This window comes from Pseudopodoces humilis, chromosome 7, assembly GCF_049639895.1.
Source record: "Pseudopodoces humilis isolate 2021_Gansu_Grassland_sample_001 chromosome 7, ASM4963989v1, whole genome shotgun sequence".
NCBI lineage: Eukaryota > Metazoa > Chordata > Aves > Passeriformes > Paridae > Pseudopodoces > Pseudopodoces humilis.
The window spans coordinates 57,362,922-57,383,715 of NC_142206.1; the positions used below are offsets into that span (position 1 = coordinate 57,362,922).

The 20,794-nt window shown below is 46.1% G+C and overlaps 1 protein-coding gene across 2 annotated transcripts in view; it reads right to left on the bottom strand.

Annotated features, from left to right (window-relative positions):
* The window catches only part of PRKCH (protein kinase C eta), a 113,081-nt gene that overhangs the window by 71,009 nt on the left and 21,278 nt on the right, over nt 1-20,794 (bottom strand). For both annotated transcript variants that reach the window (XM_005520049.3, XM_088057738.1), the window contains exon 2: nt 15,040-15,103. In XM_005520049.3, coding sequence (XP_005520106.2) covers nt 15,040-15,103 — 64 coding nt within the window. The remainder of the gene's footprint in view (nt 1-15,039; nt 15,104-20,794) is intronic.

Here is a 20,794-nt window from a genome sequence, read left to right on the forward strand (position 1 = left end):
GCACTTGTTTTTTCCTGGGCAACAGAGGGAGTCTCCATGCTGCCTGCACTGGTGGATCACCTCCAGGGCCAGCCTGAAGCCTCCTCCCTAGAGCTTCCATCCCCCATTCTCCAGACACCAAAATCCTAGAGAGCACAACAGTTCCATCTAGCAGACCTGCTTGTCATTAATGCACATGCCACAAGTTGGGCTTTTTTTTCTTTACTAAAAGCCAACTTGTATTTAGAACACTCCTCAGATTTCACACTTTCTCCCACTACTTGGCTGTCAGATCCTGCTAATGTTCTGCTGATTCTGCACATCTTTCAGGATCACCTGATCCTCACCCATGCTTATGTTCACCTCAATTTACAACATAGCAAATCTGAGTGTTACTAGGCAGGCTGCAGGAAGGCCTGGATTACTTTCCACATGCCATCAACTCTTTTGGGTACTAGTCTTCCCATTTCCTGGTGCTGGCTCAAGTGAAAAGGAGAGGGAGAGCCCAGCACAACCTCAGCCATACCCTGAGCCCAGGTGACCGGCTGCAGGAGACCATCCACCACATGATTTAGTGGATCTACATATACAACCACATCTCACAGAATAAATCCCTCTGTCTCAGGGCCTGGATGCTCTTGCATCCCACACACTACACCATGGAGCTGGCAAGTTCAGCCCTCCAACAAGATGCAAGTGATTTTGAAATGGTGAAACATATGGCTACCAAAACCTCCTTCCTCCCAACCAGCAGCAGTTCCTCAGCTCACACCCATCACATCTGTTCAACAGCTCCCAGTGCCACGGGGTGAGAGGCTATGGGCAGAAATCATCCATCAACATGGCACTGAAGCCTGCTAATGGAAAAGTCAAAAGAATTGGGATTGATCAGCCTGAAGAAAAGGAGGTTCTGGGGTGACCTTATTGCAGCATCTGAAGGGAGCCTACCAGAAATCTGAACAGGGAGTGTTTGCAAGGGTATGCAGTGATAGGACAAGGGGGAACAGATCCAAACTGAAAGAGAATATTTTTAGATGAGTTATTGGGAAGAAATCCTTTCCTCTGAGGGTGGTGAGGCTCTGGCACAGGTTGCCCAGAGAAGCTGTGGCTGCCCCATCCTGGGCAGTGTTCCAGGCCAGGTTGGATGGGGTTTGCAGCAACCTGGTCTGGTGGAAGGTGTCCCTGCCCATGGAAGGGGGTTGGAATGAGGTGAGATCTTTAAGGTTCCTTCCAACTCAAACCAGTCTGTGATTCTGCGACAGGGCAGCCAGTGCAGCAGCCCCTCATGCCTCTCATCTTTGGTGTCAGAGAATATAAAGCCATCAGAGACATTTTCCCAGCTCATGTTTTTCATTCTGGCCAGCTTCCTACAGAATACATATTCTCCTTCTGGACACAGAGAGTGTTTTACAAAACAAAGCCATTCTAGACAGTTAAAGCGACCCAGACTTTTAAAATGCTCTGATTTCTGGTAAAGCAACAACCACTATGAACAGTTCAAATGTCCAAACACTGCTTTAAGAGCAGACAAGTAATTGCTCAGTGAAGGGAGTTTCCACATCCGTGGTTAAACTCTGACATCTGTAACTATGGGGTTACTGTGCCTGCTTATGTGCAAAACTTAACTACAAAGTTCAACACTAAAAAGCCTCTTCCTCTTTCCTCCTCTGCACTCACACTGAACACATGTTTATGGCAGTGGAAATTATACATGCAGCGGGAGAGGAGAATAAATAACCCACCAAGTCATCCGAGGACATGTGCAAGCACCAGCACATCCTCACCCACTCAGCAGCCTCAAACACCACTCCACCTGCCCCCTGAGCTTACCTGATCCTGCTCTTGCTGGGCAGAGATCCCTCCTTTCCCCCCTACCCCAGAGTTCCACGGGGTTATGTCAGGCAAATCCTTACAGTGGCAGCATAGCTACAGCAGGAAAACAAGAGGAAGAGCTGCAGGATGAAGTGGTGTGTTTGGAACTATTTGACTCGAGTGGTTAAAGCTCGTCTGGTCTCATCTACTGGAAATCAATCTCACCGTGGTGCTATTGACTGCTGCTGTAACACCAGCACAGCAGAGGTCAGCCAGGTACCTCCCCACACATGACAGCTCCTGGTGTTACACTCCCATCTGCACCAGTGGCATTTTAATTTGGAAGAAATAAAGATATTCAAAAAAGCAATGTGAAGAGCTTTAAATCAATACTGTTAATAGGCAAAAACTTAATTAAGCTTTCTTTTATCAGTAGCAGGAGCAGTATATACATCCTCCTCCTCAAGGAGCACTGTGAGCAAGCTGCTTTTGAACTGAGAGACAACCATTGACCTTACTGGACTGTAAAAAGCACCATAGTGGATTGAGAGACAGCTCACCTCCTGCAAGCACTGCAGCACTGAACAACCATCTCAGATCATGCTAAATGCTCATCTAGCCCATGCCCTAACAGTGAGTAGTAGTGGGTGTTTTAGGAAAAGAATACATAAATCAGATCAAGTAAATTAATTCACCCCCCCACACCCTCCAGCCATCAGTATGTAGGTGTTCTCTCAATATTTACCCAACACTGGGCTTCCTCACATCTACTGAATGTAAACTGAGGCTAAACCAAGATGTTTATTTCCCTGGCTGGAAAACGTGTAAGTTTTGACAAAAATCGCTTATTAACATTTTGCATCTTTTAATCAGGAGTTTCATCACCATAATCCTGTGTATGGTCAAAACCATGGGAAGCCTTGCTAATTAAAATGTTATAAACACAACACAACACTAAAGAAGCTGACAGCCTGACCCTGAAAAGGGAAAAGGATTTAAATACCCTATTCTGCTGCCCTAATATTAGTGCTGCAGAGTAAAAGCCTAGGCTTTTTTACTACAAAGCTTTTTTTCAAAAGTTAAGTTGGATGCACAAATCAGCCAGGAGCCACCTCCACACAGACCATGCTAACCACATGGGGTTTCTCTCCCAGCAGAAGTTGATCCTTCTGTTGCTTTTGCCAGTCTTTGCACAATCTGGTCTCTGCACTCTGGTTCCAGTCCCAGGAGAGGCTCCTTGCAAAGCAAACATGTGCCACATCAATCACAGACTGGGACTCATGTTTGATCCAGCTACTGTTTGGCCCTCTAAAACTGGATAAAGTTTTGTGTGAAGATCAGAGAAAGAGCCAGCTAGGGCTGGCAGCACTATGCTGTATTCCAGGACTTCACAGAAAAGCCATGTTAATGGGCAGCTCATCTTTTAAGATGCCAACCTGTCAATATTGTCTGAAAGAGTAAGAAGGAACAATGATGCTCCGAGTCCAAAAAAAGTTCTCCCCACTCAGGAGTGTGAAACAGCACTATCAGCAGTCTTGGAAATGCAAACATGTAATCATCCCTGCATCAAATCACACAGAACTGTGCACTGGAGGCAAGGCCTCTGTTTCTTGTCCAAGTGCTGAAGTAGGGCAGATCCATCTTCCTTGTTTTCCTGCCAGATCTAGGACATGAATTCATCTGAGCTCCCAGTGGTTAGCAGCATTTGAGGACTGAAACTGAAGGATGATGTTTCAGTGTGGCAGCAGTGAGGACAGGATCAGTGAGGTTCACACACCACTGCTGAGCATGACAGTGCTCTGCTATTGCTACAAAAGCCCATCGCAGGCTTATTTCTAGAATTACACAATGATGCCAAAGCTCTGCTGGTACCAGTAGGTAAGAGAAGAGCAACTTTTGGGGGGCTCAGCTTTCTTCAGCCTCTTGGGCTTGGCTGTAGCAGCACCAGGGAGAGCAGGACAGCTCGGCACAGCTGCAGTGAGCAGAGTTTGGCTGCTGGGAGCAGCCACATCTTCAGGAGGGGAGATGGCTGCAGAGTCCAGGGAACAGCCCAGTACAGCTGGGGCTGAGGGAAGAATAGCTGCTTTTTATCTGTCTGCAAAACTTCTGTGAGAACATGAGAGAGCAGGAAGAAAGCAGCTTGAGAACCTCTAAAACAAGTATTTTGCTGCGTCATCCAAGTCTCCCAACCAGTTAGGAACACCATAAAGGTTATTTTGCATAGAGTTTTAATTGCCACACAGGTTTTCAGATGTGCACAGAGCAGCTTTTCCACATTTGCTATTACACCATTTTTCTTGGAAAAGTTGTTGTCATTGTTGTTGTTGTCTAAGAAAAGTTGGTTTTGCTTGCAGATGTTGACAGCTCTGAAGCAAGGCACCAACAGTATGTTGCACAAGGTTGAAAAATGTAAATGGAAAAGCATTTCCACTAATTTCTATAGTGAGTAACCTTACCATTTCATCTCTACAAGTTCTTGCATTCATTTGCAAAACCTCACTGTATATCTGTTTGCCTGAGAGACCAGGCTTGGGCAACAATGGCAAAGAACTGTCACAGCTTGCACAGAGAGCAAACTCCAGGAGAAAATTATTTTATTTAAAAAGCAGAGGAGGGATTTGAGGGAGACAGGAGAGACCTGAGCACTGAACTGAGGCCGTCAGAGCCCCAGATTGGCACTGTGACCAGAATGCCACCTCCTATCTGTCCCCTACCCAGTAAGACACAGTTCCAAAAAGCAAAATAAATTCGTCTGGTCATATCCCAGACAGGTGCTTCCCTCTGGCTGTAGCTGAACATGGTCTTCCAGCAGAATTGGAATCTAAAAGTCACCCCAGCCCCACTGTTCCCTCCTCACAATGAAGCCCCCTCCCTGCCATCTCAGATCTACTGAAATGCTCCATAACCCACTCCTGTCACACTGACCTACATAAGAAAGGAAAAAAAACCCAAAACACTTCTTACTGCATGGCTCATTAGATCCTTAACAAACCGATTCCTCTCCCTCCTCCCCTCACAATCATTACTATTTCCTTGTGCTTAGGCAAGCAAATTTCCATTGTAAAACCTCCTGTTAGTCCTTCCCACTTACTAAACTCAAGAGAAAAACGTTGAGATGTGATTTACTAGGGAAGGAAACTATTTTGATACATTATTCATTAAAAACAGGAAAATAAAACTAGCAAAGCAACTTTGATCTTTGCCATGATTAATTCATATGCCAGAAGCCCTCGGATTTAGAAGATCTCAAACCACGCTGACTACAGAGCAGAATCAACACTAACAGAGTGACAGCATTTGTAAGTCAAAGCTCCCATCACTCGTGCAGAATCCTCCAGAAAAACAGAATTGGTAGCAGGAGATCCTGAACCCTCCCTGCTGCCCCTGCCTGGGGGCTCCTGCATGTCACAACCACCAGCAGCTCATATGCTCGTGGGTGGTTCCATAGCAGGGATCACAACACACTTTTGGGAGGCCCAGCCCACACAGGCAAGCACGAGATCCAATTCAAACCTATTTTTAACCCAGTGCAGTTTAAAGCTATTTTTAAAGTGGATGCTTTGGGGACATCCCCTTTTTGGGGCACAGGAACAGCTTCAGAAGTTGGCTGCTTTGGTACTGAAACAAAGGTGTCCACACAATGCCTGACAATCAACTATATCTGCTCAAAACTCACACATTTATGTCCAGGCAGTGCAATTTGCTAGAGACACAGGTTTAACATCAACCCCAAAAGAAGGAGGAGCAGGAGAATACTTTTTATGGAACACAAAGACAAAACACACAAAGAAACCAGGATGAACAAAAAATCCAGTTGAGATGGGAATATCAAGCAGATTGTGTGCAGAGGGTCTCAAAGTTTTGCAGCATCTCCACAAGTAAGCAACAACATCCCTCAATGCAGCAGCCATCCCCAAGATGAAATCTAGACCTTCCTCACCAAGGGCACTGCACATCTCCATGAGAAAGCAAACTGTACCCCAAAGCACAGCTGGAATCTAGTCAGGAACAAAGTAACTGGGACAGCTAATTTAACAGGACAAGTTAAATATTCCCCTTTTTCTGCCACTGGGGCCTCCAACTGCTGTCATCAGAGGCCTCAGCTTTTTCCCTGGAGGTGCACTTGGGCTCACTGGGCAGGATGATCAGCACCTGAATCACCACCAGGATTCTCCTGGTGGACTGGTCACCGCACAGCTGTGGAGCCCAAGTGGTCTGGCAGCAAGCTGAGCTCTGATCACACAGCTGACCTGGGAACTTCTGAGATTTCCATGTGGCAGCTTGCCAGTGAGTCCTCTAATTTCAACAGCCTCAAAAAGCAGGTTGTTTACCATGTCACTCTCCCATGCAGGCTCCCACACACCATGGGCTGAGTAACACACTGCTGCAGCAAAGCATCTGTCAAGAAAAATAAATTCAGCCTCTTGTATTCCCAGCTTATTGCGTAGAGCTCTGCCGAGAAGTAACACCTCTTCTCAACACATCCCACCTTGGCAATGCAGCAAGGAAGTACTCAGTGCACAGGCTGGGATCACACAATCCATCCTGAAACTCCTGCAGATGGCAGAGACCATGAGTTCTGTGTCCCTCCCAGTGCCAGGGGATTGTTGTGATTTCCCAGAAGGATTTCCCAAGGGCTGCAGGCCAGGAGCGGTGCCTTCAATAAGCGCTGTTGTCCCCAACAGCTTCCCAGTAGCTAACACAGCTGGACCTGATTCTTTCCCCCTTCCCCATCTCCTCCCAAACATGGTTTTCACCCCGAAATACATATTTCTCCACTTCTGAAATATGCCTCTGGGATTTCAAAAGCAGATGTCCCGAATCCAAACAAATACAGCTTTAAAAATGCTGGCTGCCACATGGACAGGGTATTGCTTGCCTTGGCTCAGCATCATAGAATCATAAAGTCTGGAAAAGACCTCCAAGATCATTGAGTCCAACCTTTGACCAAACATCACACTGTCAGCAAAACCACAGCACTGAGTGCCACGTCCAGCTGTTCCTTGAACACTTCCAGGGATGGCGACTCACCATCACACTGCTTGGGCAGTCTGGTGTCAGCAGCTCCATAATGTCACATCCACCGATTTCATTCTCCCAAATAGGTGACCCTTTCCAGCAGGTGTAAGAACAGCAGCAGTAAATCAATATTCTGCCTCCTGCAGGCTCTCCCATCTCACTCCTCTCAATTAACAAACAAGCAGAGGTGGGCGAGCAGGAAGAAAGTCACTTTCTCTAACAGCTTGTGAGAGACACCTAAAACCTGTACCTCGCTTCATCTTCATTCTCAGACCTTCAGTGGGGAAGAAACACTTAAGGAGGGAATTTGTTTAGGCTCAAATGACAGGAGATGAAAGCCAGCCCATGGTTTGATTGTCACAACTACCCTCACACAGGTTTAAGCAGTTCTCCCCCCACACAGCACCCTGTCTTCCTTCCAGCACTGCCTTCCCACACAGCCATTTCCCAGCCAGATCATGGGACACAGGGATTTCTCTGCCATGGCCTTCATGTGCAAGTTGTCACCAGCACTTCTGGATGCAACTGGACCCTTCCCTTGAAGGGCTTGTTTTTCCCACTTTGACCTTCATTCACAAGTGAAATACAGAACCAGAGTCAATGCAAGTAAAAACAGGTGTAGGACTAGACTGAGGCCATCACTCTGTAAGGATTCCTCACTCAACACCTAAGAACTCTGAGCAGGGCAGGCTGGACAAGAAACATTTTTCTGCCTTTATCCTTGCTGACTTGCAAGTGTGATCTGCAATTTTGTACTGTGAACATACAGGAAGGACACATCTTAGACACAAAAATTTGGCACTGCCTGACTTTTCAGAGTTTGATTTTCTAGTGATATCCTTCAAATGAAAAGGTTTCTGGCTTTAAGGCAATTTCCTACATTTCATAAACAAAGAAAATTATTGTTGGAAGCAAGTTCATCTGCTGGAACTGCAGCAGTCTCCTCGGTCCTGGCTCAGCAGCAAAGCTGTGGTTTTGAGCACACAGCTCCAGGGAGAGAGGAAAGGAGAACACACACTTCCCAGGAAAGGACTGTGCTTTGCTGTGTGGATCTGTGTAGTGGCAGACACACATGCTCAACAGGTCTGGCAGCTAGACGGCAGAAAAGAGCTGAGGTTCTGGGATTAAAAACAGTTCCAGACTCCAGCAAGAAACTGGCTTTGATGGTCACAGCTATGCTACTGCTGCAGCCATTCCCTGTCCCCTGCAGCTCCTCTACAATCCCTCTGTCCATATTCTCCTCCTCCCACCTCCTTTAACCCTTTGGGCTTCTTTAAACTGCTTTTTCCAGACTACTCCTGCCCATATCCATCCATCACCACTCCCCAGACCAGTCCCCTACTTCCTTCTATCTCTCTCCTTTTCTCTCTAAGATATTTCTTATCTCTGGCGGTCTTCCAGACCCTTATGGCTCTATTTCTTCTCCAAGCAACTTTTCCACCATTCACTGCCCTTTCCCCTTGTCTCAGCAGATGGAGCAAGGAGAGCAGGACACCTGCTCAGCCAGACCTCCTGCCTCCCTCCCTCCTCTGCATCAGTGTTGTGGTTCTGTGTTTCCCCTCCTGCCTCACTGCAGTACCCAGGGCAGGGCTGAGCTCAGTCAAAGAGAATTCTGGCCCAAAAACCAACCACAGCCCTGCTCCAATTTCCCAGTCCAGACAGCTGGTGCAGAACTGGCCTCACTCAAAGCAGCCCCAGGAAAACCCAAGAGCATCCTTTTCAGACAGACAGATTCACCCTCAATTATGAAACTGCCTCATTCCCTCATCTGCAACCACCAGCAGTGCTGGCAGTGCCAGGGGGAGCAGCCACTGAGGCAGCTCAGGGCAGGTGGTGTCCACAGCACTCCGAGCCACGCTGATGGCATGCAGTTTATCCCCAATCGCAAATGAGTAAGATTTCCCCAAAGACAGCAGACAGGGACAGCAGAAGCTTTCATCCCTCCCTCTCTTGCCTCTGCCAAGCTTGAGGTCACCCTGGCCAAACAACATCAGGATATCTTTGCTCAAAGCTCTATTTTGATTCAGCATTTCATTCTGGAAAACAAACAGAACCATCGCTGCTGAAGCACTCCAGGAAACAAAAACAGCTGGCACTGAAGAGCAGGAAACTCATTATTTTCTGCTGGGCATTGTCTGGAACAACCTAAAACAGAGGTGTATAAATTACAAATGTGAGTATTCACCTCCTAAAGCATCACCAGAAGATGAGTTCTGCTTCCTCCAGCTCCATGGCAGCTCACCTAATGCTGAAGATCCAGTTCTGCCCTTGGCTGTTTGGGAGATGTTCCCCCCTGCAGCGAGGTGCAGGACTGAGCTGCTCAACACCCTCACCATGCAACAGATGCTGCTGATGATGCTGCTGATCCTCCTGATGTCTGTGGAGCCAGAGGGAGCCTTGGCTCTCCTCATGAGCACTAAGGATGCCCAAATAGCCCCCAGGTAAACTGAGGTCATTAAACACTGCAGCACAACAGCATCTTCCAGACACAAGGAAAATCCTTGTGTCCTAACCACCTAAATCAGGAGTCTCCTCCAGCAGCCAGAGTTGAGACACTCAGATACTAAATGGGATACAGCCTAATTTGATAGTTGCTGGGGACCAAGTTTTATAGATTTTTATATATATATACATATAATGAAACAAACACCATGGTTTTGTTGGTATTTTTTTCCTGCAGGTTCTGGCACGTATTTACAGAGTGACTCCTGGTAAAGCACTAAGGCTTTTGGACAGCCATCTACCTATCTCATCTCACCTATTACCCTATTTTCATCTCTGTCAGACACTTCACAAACTGTGGTCTAGAGAAATTCAGGCAGGCACAGCCTGAAGTGTGCTACTGTCGGGGCACTTCCTTCATCCCAGTCCAGTTTATCATCCAGGTGCCTTACCCACACTGGCTCCAGAGAGGGATGGCCATGAAACAGCCTCAGGGAGCAGCAACCAGGGCTGTGCCATCACCCCTGGATCCCAGCACTCACCTCCTATAGCTTCATGCTCCTCTCCTTCCATCCCACACTCACCATCCTGCCCCAGTGCAGCACAAACACCAGCTCCAGCAGAGCCCTGTCCTCCAAGGCCAAGGAGGTTTCAGCTCCTCTGGGAACCACCGTCACCTCTTCCAGGAATCACATTCAAATAAAGCAAAGAAACCTCTGTTCCTCATTACAGCCAGGAACACTGAAATCCCAGGGCTGATTGCAAGCTTGAATATTTATCTCTAGGTTTCAGAGCCCAGACAAAACACAGCCCACTGAGGAAGTGAAGTTAACCCTGATATTGCTGTTTGTTGCATTTTTACACTGCCCGGGTATCTCTGCAGTTGGCAGATCTTGGCAAGTCACAAATTACTGACAAAAACCTCTTGGCATTAGACACACTGTAATAGCTGTAGGGCTCACATGGACCATTTTCTGAGAAATAAAAGTAGTCTTGTGGATGTGTCAGGCTGGGGTGCTGCTCTCCTGCCTCTGCATTACAGTCCCTCCATGAACATCAAGCAAATCACATTTCCCAGGGTCTGGCTCTTCCTGCTACCAGGAATAAACAGCTTTGTTTGTTTGTTTTCCTGTTGAAATATTTCTTCTCTTCAGATATTATTTCAGATAATATTTCAGAATTTAACAAACTTGCCTTGTTTTGTTTTCTTTTATTTAATGGCAGAGAGATGACATATGTGAGATATGAGCACTCCAGGGTGCAAGAATACTTGGGTTCTCCCCGCAATATTTACACCTGAAATGCAACATGCACATTTTGAAAGTTTCACTCTGAAATGCAAAAAAAAAGGAACTCATGGAGGCTTTGGGACAAGGACAGAGCTGCTCCTGCTCCCCCTGGCTTGGCTGACAAACCTCTGTTGGGGTGTGCAGGGTGTGACCTCCAGGAGACCAATACCTGCTCAAGACTTCAAGATCAGCCTCTGGAACCTTTTATTTTTTAACCTGGCATTTTAGTTTTTCACGTGACTGACATCTTTCAGAAAGGCTGGGGATTCACTGAAGTACACATGCCTGCCACACAGAGATGCACAGCATTTGTGGATTACATTCCTGGTCCCTGCAAGAGCTCAGTCTTCTCAGGGCACATTTTGGGTACATTTTCTCTCCCATGAACTCAACACTGTGCTGACCTATCTCCATCTGAAAATGCAGAGCTGAACCAACATGGAGTGGATCTGGAAATCCCTCGCCTGCAGCATGTGTGACAAGTGTAAAGCACTGAAAAAAAAGTGTAAACATTGGAAAAAAACAATACAAGAGAAGAAATGCATGTCTCCTGCTGGTCTCTGCCACATAAGGCTTTGGGCTAGACATTAAAGACTTCCATGTCCTTCCAGACTGTGAACCAAAGACAGCAGAACTTTCTGCACTGATATGGCCTGTTTGGACCAGCAGGTTTTCTGGGTGGTGTCTACCTCAAGCTTTAAAACTCTGCTAGAGACAGTAAACCAAAAGAAAAGAGTGGCCCAAGAACCAGGGGATGAGAACAGGGAATTTTTTTATTACTTGGTTCCTAGTTTCCAGCATTTATTCCTTTAACTATAAAAGATGGGCTGAAAGCAGTCATTACTGCAGTTTACAGAGGACTGGTAAAACTCTTTTTCCTCCCTGTTGTGCAAGAAGCTGATAACAGATCTGTCAATAGAAACTTTATGGGGCTGAAGGGCTACATTATAGTGCAGAGCAAGGATCTTGTTAGCACAATACTTATGTCCCACTTTTAGGCTGCAGATCTTTAGTGGTACCTGTCAGAGAAAATATTATTTCTTTAAAAAAACTTCATGTTAGAAAAATGTACTCTAAGAAAAATGACACCAAAATGCCAAGAGTCTCTGTGTCTGAGGACAAACTATTTTAATGTGCCAGCTGCAAATCAAAGAAGCATTTCCTGGTCCAGAAGCAGGTTTGGCCTTCCTGAACCTGCTTCAGGTTACCTGCAGGTAAGCAGGTTCAGCTTCCCCCTTGGGGGGATGGAACTAGATGCTCCTAAAGGTCCCTTCCAATATGATTCCTTGCTGCTGCAAACCCTACCAACATGAAATATTTAGTAACAGGTGCTATATCTGCACTACCAACTCACTAGGCCTTTCAATATTCTTGTCATTCTATTTCTTGCCCAGAACTCAATTTTGTCATTGTCTTTGCTGACACTGAAAGAAAAGAAACAACTATTACTTACCTCAGAATGATGAAATTAAAACTGAACTTCAAGTCAGAATTATCACTTTGAGTGACAACATGAAAAAATAAAATTAAAAAAAAGGCAAATTCCAGGGGTAAAAATAGAAACACTATTTTCTACAGGGCTTGCTTCATTCATTAATTCAGTCAAATCCTTCATTAGTATTAATTTAATTAGCTTTGCTCAGAATTAAATAGAGCAAACAGAGAGGTGGCAAACTGAGGGCATGCAGCACACCTTGCAGGCAAAGCTGCGAGGGGACAGGGCTGGCTCTGGGACACCAGAGCTGCAAGGGGAGAGGTTCAATCCATCCAGGCACACACCTGGGGCCTCTCTGTGTCCAGCCTGACCAAACAGCCTGGCCCAGGCACCATCACCAGCCCTGGGGAATCTCTTCTGACTTCTCCCAGGGGTCCAGAGGCACAAACCGCAGCAGTGGTTCACCCACACTCACTGCAAGGCTTTTTATTTCAAATCAGTCATCTCCTGCCCAAGAAGAGCTAATTCAGGGTCTGCTCTTTCACAGCTGGAACCAATGTTGAGTGGGAAAAAGCAACAAGCACTGGAGAGCAGCTCTGAATTTGTGTCACCAGCTGAGCAATGCCCTCTGGGGCACCTCAAGAGCACTACGTGTGTAAAAGAGCAATAAAGCAGATTTTTTTTTTTCCTTTAAAAGGGCCTGCAAGTGTTGAGATCTTGTGGATTATCTCAAAGGTCCTGTGGATTATCTCAGAGTTCCTGGCACGCACATGGGATCACAGGGAGGGGAGGAAGCAGGACTCTGGGTTCTGTTAAACCACAGCTCCTGCAGTTCCCAGGGCTGGGCAGAGCTTGGTGTGGTCCCACACACTGCACCCTGCTCCAGTTCCCAGCTCCTCAGGGGGGAAAACGTCGTATTAATATCCAGAGCAAAAAGAATAAGAAAGTTTTCAAAAGGAACTGTATGACTTGAAAAACACTTGATGCCTTGAAAAAGTAATCCTAATAGGGTGAAATAAAGAAAATCCAGAAAAGAGTAAATAGATTCATTTGAGAAGGGGAGAGAAATCAAACCCTAAGCAATGTCTGAAGTCTGGCAGGCAGAAGTCAGTCTTCACCTTCTCTATAAAACAGCCTGGACTGAAACAGCTCTTGGGTCAGTGAGGGAGATGGCTGGGGAAGAGTGTGCTTCCCTCCACCCCAGCTGGGTGCCAGGGCCACCAGGGATGTGTCACCCCTGGGGAGTTCAGGAATTGGACCTTGATGATCATTGAGGGTTCCCTAGAGTATTCTGTGAGAGGTAATCTCCTCACAAGGTAAGGAGATTTTCATTTTAATTTTGCACTGGTTGCTTTTTACACAGGAAACATCAGCTGAATGAGAGTAGTTAATATAATCAGATACAGCTTAGCGCAGCAAGTATATCCAAGCAGAGAAAATAAAGACAGGCAGGTATAATTTCTCTAGGCCTCCCTCACTTCCTATTGCTCTGTTCCTTTTTCTGAAAAAACTGCATGTGTTTTTAGCACATCAAACAGGCAGGTCTCCCTGCCTCAAAACAGCAGGGCAGCACTGATGGGCAGAGGAGCCATGTGGGAACCTGCAAAGGACTAACCTCCTTCCAGCTGTGTGTTTCCTCTCCTGCCCTCACATCCTGACAGGACTCAAATACCTCTGTCAGACTCACAGGAGTGACACCCTGCTCCCCCACCCCTGCTGAACAGAATGAAGATTTTGGTCAGAGGAACTTTTGGTCAAACTAAAAAACCACCACTCCTAAAGGTAAAGTCTGAGCACCACCAGGACTGCCTGTTTTGAGCAAGCAAAACAGGGCAAACAAAATAGGACAAAGAAAATAGGGCAGTCTCAGGTGGGCCTAAACCCCAGTGTTGATTGTTTTGTCAGGGTTTTTTCGGTTTTTCTAATTTTTCTTCTTATCCTCCCTATTTCCTCCCTCTCTTTGCTCACTTTTTCAGCTTTTACTTTACTGGGGGTAGATAGTGCCTGAGACCTTGTGAATCTGACTATTTCCATAAACTAAACAACTAGCTTGGCATAGGAAGTCATAGGGAGCAGGAGGATGTGGCAGTGGCTGCCCTCCAGATCAGGGGAACAACTGGGAAGTTGCTTTTTGAGCTTTCAAGTAGTGAATTATTCTCAGACTTCTTAAAAAAAAACAACCCTTAAAATTTCAAATACAATTCAGAACCTCCACATTTCCACCAAAAGGGACAAAAGTAGAATTAAACATTAAATGGCCAAGCATGTTGCTCCTGCATGTGGATACAAACTGGGATGTAAGTCAGTCAAAGCCCTCCAGTTTCTTCTCTTTCCATCCCTGGTCCTGTCATAGGAAATTAAAGCCAATTTCTAACATCCTTTTCATCCCTGCAAGAGATTCCTCCAGGACTCCCCAGCACACCTTGGCACTCTCCCTGTTCTCTGGATACAAATAGAAAGATTTCGTGGGTTGCTGCAGCACAGCTCACATCCACACTTATAACTGGTATCACAGTAAAGAACAGGGACATCAAAACCATCTATAAACTATAAAATATAGTTACCAAAAAAAGGCTGCCCAAATACTTTTTTGGGGCAGGTGCCACACTGAAAACTTGCAAGCTTCCCATGCGAAGTGAGCCCGGGAAGAAGAAATGCTCGTGAAGTAGACGCGAACCACCACAGAACAAAAATCATCCAGATGTTTTAAATATGCTCTGTTTTAAACATACTCTTCTTTCTCCTCAGCTTGCCCTTCAAGAGGCAGCCAGGTGAAAAACACGAGTGACAAAAGCAATCTGTCTGAAGGACAGCTTCAGGGAAATAAAGCAGATGAGCACGAAGCGGCTCCCCAGGTCTGAGATCGGAGCAGAGAGCACACACAGCTCCAGCTGTCACCAGCGGCCCCTTCCACATTTCCCCCATCACTCAAGAAATCTCAGGCACACCACAGCATGTGGCCCCTGAAGCATCCAAACATCTGCACTGCTCTGGAACTGATGGCAGGGACACAGACCAGAGTCCAGCTCGGAATGGAAACAAGCCAGAGTAACTCTCCCTTACCTTCTGTGAAGCTTCCTGTAAGAGTTATCACAACAAACACTTTGCCTTCTGGCTCCAAATCCACCTGAAAAAAAAAGGAAAGGAAATGTTAGAAGATTGCTTTTTTTGAGGCAGAAATTCTTCTCAGGATTTTGCCTGACTAATCCTGCCAACATTTGATAATATTTGAACATGTATATATTCTCATGCACACCTTAATCAAAAAAATAAAAAATAAAATCAAGCATTTGGTCCCCAAACTGTTCAGCACTCAGGGCTCCATAAAAAATAAAGAACTTGAGTACTCCTTTTTCCTGGAAGTGCTGAACAACCTCAACCTTGTTAAGGAAATAGAAGTTTAAAAAAAATAAAATACAGTTTATACTGTTCCAATTTGTGAGATAAATGAAGCAGGACTAACACTAAATTCTCTGAAAAGATCAATGTGCAATCTGTTTCAAGAATTATATGGATATTTCCTCTCTATTATATTTTATCTCAGTGAAATTGTTTCAGTCTCTCAAAATACCATCAGCACTGAGGCAAATGCTGATTTCCTACATAAATCACCTTTTGGCCTTAAACCATAGGAAACAGAAAACCGTTAGTGCTGTTACCTAAGGACTTCTTGTCGTTTAATCTAAATTAGATAGAGATAGAGAACGTAATTTTAGGGATCAGAGATTCAATCCCACTGTTAGCCTGTTCTTGAAAGAAAGCATTTATTTTTTGGTGAGTAGATTTTTCATTTTGAGATGCATTTTTAATAAAGGTCTTGCTTTTGGTGTTGTTTTGGTTTGGTGGTTTTTTTTTTTTTTACCAGCTAAAATCACAGCTAAATATTCCTGATGTTTGAGTAAGGCTGTCACACAGAAATCTCTTAAAGAACGAAAACAAAGAAAGAAGTAACAAGGCACCTCCCAAATTTCCCACAATTTTCAGGGGTAAAATTAGCAAAGAGGAGCTTCACACCTCGTGGGTATCAATCACCTGTGCAGAACAGGAATTTTGAAAATGGAGCTCTCTCTGGGGGGTGAATAAAGATTTCTCATCCAAACCCCCCCTGCTCCTCCTGCACAAGCTCAGGATGCTGAGCTCAGGCTGCCTCCCTTTCTGGGGTAGCACACGGTGTACCCTGCGAGCCCTTTGATCCCTCTCCAGTGTAAACACACAGCCCATCACTGAAATAAACCCCCAGCATCAACCTGTGCCCCCCCAACAAGGGCTATGGACCACCCCCGAGCCAGACATTTGCTCGTGGTTTCCAGAAAACACTGCTGCCACCAACCAAACTGGCAATAACATTAATGTACTGCAAAAACAGAAAGGTGAACCCCAAAGAGGAGCCAAACAGCCAGGCTAAAAAAGGAAAGAAAGCACCTGCACAGCTGTAGGTGGGAGGAGGTGTCTGAGCTGGGCTGACTCCGCAGGGTTAAGGTACAGAATGCTGACACAACCCAGAAAAAACATCTTTCTGAGGTAAGTGAAGGGGAAGCATGGACAGCCATACATTTCTCCAGCCTACAATTTGTTGCAGAAGAAATATTTTCAGGAAAAAGAATGAGCAAACACCTCAATCACATGATTCCAGCTGCCGTTCCGAGGTGCCACGCACACACTTTTATCAGTGGGATACAAAATAGGGAAGCCACAACTGCTTGGGAAAATCCTACCAAAATGCTGATTTTATGGACACTACATTCTCCACTAAAAAAAAAAATAAAAAAAAAAATTAAAATCAGTCTCACAGGGAAAATTTAAAGCAAATATTTAGCCTTGACTCAATATTAAACTTTGTGCTTGTTTGCACTGCATATTACACTGGTTTTAGGAAGCTGTGTTTGAACAGCCCTCTATCTTCATTAATATTGCAGACATTCCCCAAACAGATTCCAACTTCAGCAATATTATGCATCATTTTTGCCTAAATTCTAGTTCCCTGGAGAAATGTGCAGCTTTCTAAATAAATGGTTCTCTCTAAAATATATAATAATATACCATAATATACAATCATGCACATTGATTTATGTGATACCAAGAATTCAGGTTTTATGGAAAAATCCTTACTTACTTAGGTTTCCAAAATCATTCTTCAGTGCTTATCATTTTCCTGCCAGTCTCCTTAAAGGATACGTCAGACTCCTGCTTCCACAGTGACAAAGAGGATCCTTCCTCCCTTCTGACACACAGTATCTCTGGTGGGATGTGGAGTAAATCCTGTACTCCTCATTCAGTCTTGAAAGCAAGGGATTGTCAGGACTCAAACATCTGGGATGAGGCCAGGAGATGCAACAAAAGCATCACCCACCTTCGACACAGGGGACAGACAAAAACTGGCCCAAAGTCCTGACACAACTTGCTCTCCATCTCTGCGAAGAGGATTCCTCTGCCCCTAGCACAGCACAGTCCTCTGCCTACAGCACTCTTACAAAACAGAAACAAACTAATTCAGAAAGCAATAGCAGGAGATTTATGAGGGTTATAAAATAATCTCCCCTCCAGACTCCAAGATTAAAGACCAGTCAAATCCCCTACACCAACTAAGCAGCTCATGTTGTACCACAGAGCAAGACACTCAGCCATTGAGTTACACCCAATATCTTCTTACAGAACACTTAAGGGGGATCTAATTAAAAATTACAGCTGAGAGGCTCCAAAACAAGGCTGAAGCCCCAGCATACCAGGAGCTGCTGAAATTTTGGCATACCAACACTGATGGATGCAGTACCAATGGGGAATTCTTGTCCTAGACAAGAGCTTAAACCAGACAGTCTTAAGGGCTTCTCTAGTCTTAAATTGATAGCAACAGAACAACAAAAGATAACATACAATGAAATTAAATGAAGTGAAATAATAACAGACCACAAGGAAAAGTCTGGCTTTTGGACTTGCTGTGATCTCCTTTAAGGATGAATTTGACCAGCTAAGCAGCAGCCAACTTGGTACCTGACATAGCTCTCAGACATGTGGAACGTGCCCGAAACAGAAAATAACACCTGACCTAAAAAACTGAAAGGGAAATGTCTGACCACAGACCTGAGCCGCCCTGAGAAACATCAGCAGCTCCCCAAGAGCAGCACCTGCCTGACAGGACGTGTTTCCCACCATCGTGGGGACGCCCTGAGCCACGGCCACACCACCGGAGCGGCCTCGTGCTGGCAGCGCTGACGCCTGCGAGCTGCTCGCACTTACTGGACCCACGGTTCTGGTGCAGCCCCACGTGCTGAGCTGGGTGTGAACAGCAAGAGCCTCGCTCAGGCCCTGGGGGTGACCCCAGGCAGCCCTGCAGCTCAGCCCCTCATGCTCCTCGCCCTGTTTCACACCCTCAGCACCACCTTCGTGCCTTCAGCACCACCTTCACCCTTGTGGTGCAGCCGCAGCCGTAGCATGCGCTTCGGGAAACTCCACCGACCCAGCGACTGCAGCCAGAGCTGGGCACGCAGAAATTACCCAGAACCATCTGAAAACAGACACCCACAGATCAGGAATCTGGTACCCCACTGCTTCCCCAAAAGGAGGAACTCCTGATATAAACCCTCCTTCAATCTTTCCAGTCACCAAAGTACTTCCACCACCAGCACCTACTTTCACAGACGGAGAGGGCTTCTCGCCGAGTTCTGCTACTTAACAAGACCTGAGCACTTCAAAAGGAAGCAGCTGCCAAAGGACTGGCCCTCCAGCCATGGAAGGGATAACCCTACCTGGGCTGGCAGCCCAAGTCCTGGCTCCATTATGGCACAGCTCCAGTGATGCCAGTACCTCCCAGCACCAGCAAACGCCCTCGGGATCCAGCCTCCCATCAGCAGCGTGGGTGTAACACAAGCACCACGCAGACGCCAAGTTTTGCTCCTCGCTTCCTTTCTGTTTTTCATTTCCCAGCACTGACATTAAAGGCAAAACCCCTACATTCTTACAGACAAACAGGGTGGCACAGTATTAATCTTGACAGAGTCAATGAAGTCCAAAGCAGACCGTGAAATAAGCTTGGGTCAACAAAGCACTGATATTCCTTCTTAAAAAAAGCAGGAGAGGCTCAGAGAAACTCAACAGCCTGAAGGCAGCACAGGTGATGCTCAGGGGGAACTCCTACACCATAATATAAGAGATAAGCGATACAAGAATGTAACCATCCATATGTATTTGACACAATCATCAAAGAGTAATACACACAGGGAAAGCTTTCCTAATGCCAAGATCTATCTGGCATGTGATAACTTATTTTAGGGAATCACAGGCTTATGCCTGGAAGGTTTAGTACCAAAGCCAAAGGAAAGTCCTGTTGTATTGGAACCAAAGGAGAAGTATGAAATTCTATGCATGCCTGGTACTGTGAATGCTGTGAGGTGCAGTGATCTCAGAATAAATCAAACTAAACTGGTGGCAAGCAGCATCACACCACTGGCAGGTAGACCTGTAAACAATCATCACCCACCCCTCTTTCCAGGACTTTCATCCTCAGCCTGGTCCCCCAGGGAAGAACCAGGAGGAAAAACAGACTTTCTGGCTGGTTTAGAGGTAACTTGGCCAAGTTTTAGCTCACTGGAAGAGGAAAGTGTGCTTATCAGTGTAGTAAATCCTTTAGTCACCCTCAAGGAAACGAAGGCAGCACGTTTGTCCACAGCACAAGGGGTGGAAAAGATCAACTGCTGGAGCTCAGGTGTATCTGTAAGAACAGCCCAGGATTTTGGCCCAGAGCTAAGCACACACTTTAACTTCTGTTGAACTTCACAGCCATACCAGGGAAAACAAGCGCTGGAGGATTTTGGCAGGTAAGGATGATGAGTTCAGCCACGGCTTCATTGCACTTCCACTGCGAGGCACAAACCTTTGCCAGGACAGTGTGCTGGGAGTGAGGAACTCCACTCCTAACCCAAACCACTCACATGGTGCCCCGTGCCTGAACTTGCCGGGATGGGATGGGGCTGCTCCACATGACTTCAAAGGGAGCTGCCAGGGACTGGTTTCCCACAAGGAGGGGCCCCAGTGAACCACCTCACACACCTTCCCCAGAAAAGGGCTGTGCTGACATCGCTCCCAACAACAGGGCAGGTGTTATTTACTCCCCTTCTCTGCATTATTAAAAGAGTAAGCCAGTTCAGGAGCGGAACAGATGCAGGGAGACCAAAACAGGGTTCCTTAATCACATGCCTTCACACATATAATAAAAACTGGTCGTGCGTGATTCATCAATGGAAGAGGTTTGGAAAACAAATTCAGAAGGAGGGTAATCTCTCAGGCAACATATCAACACCCAGCTGAAGCATCCAGTGAACTTGAAGAGCAGGTATAGTGAGCTGGCCTCCAAGAGAGCCCGGCCTGCCCCTGGGAAAGGATGGGAAGAGGCAGATCCAAAGGGTGCCCGCCTGCAAGCCACTCACTCTCCAAAATCTGGATGAGGTAGATAAGGTGGGACTCCAGGATGAAAAGATGTCTTCAACACTGCACCTGGCAAGAGCATTAAATCTCGCAAACACACGTTTACAAGATTATTTTTTTTCCCCCTCCCATCCCCACAAGAGATAATCCAGTCTGCAAAGTCTGATCTGAGGCACATCAGAATCAGTGGGAATCTTTTTACTGTGTTTGGATCAGACACAAAAGATGACTGTGTTTACCCTGGAGCCTAGAACTTCCTTTCTCCCATTGCTGCCTTGTCCTTCCTTCCCCACAGGCACAATCCAGAAGCATCCTAGAAGTACAGCCTTTTTCTATGGCATGTCCGTGCTGACATGCCTTCAAAAACAGAACAGGCCAGACACTTGCAGTGAGTAAAGCA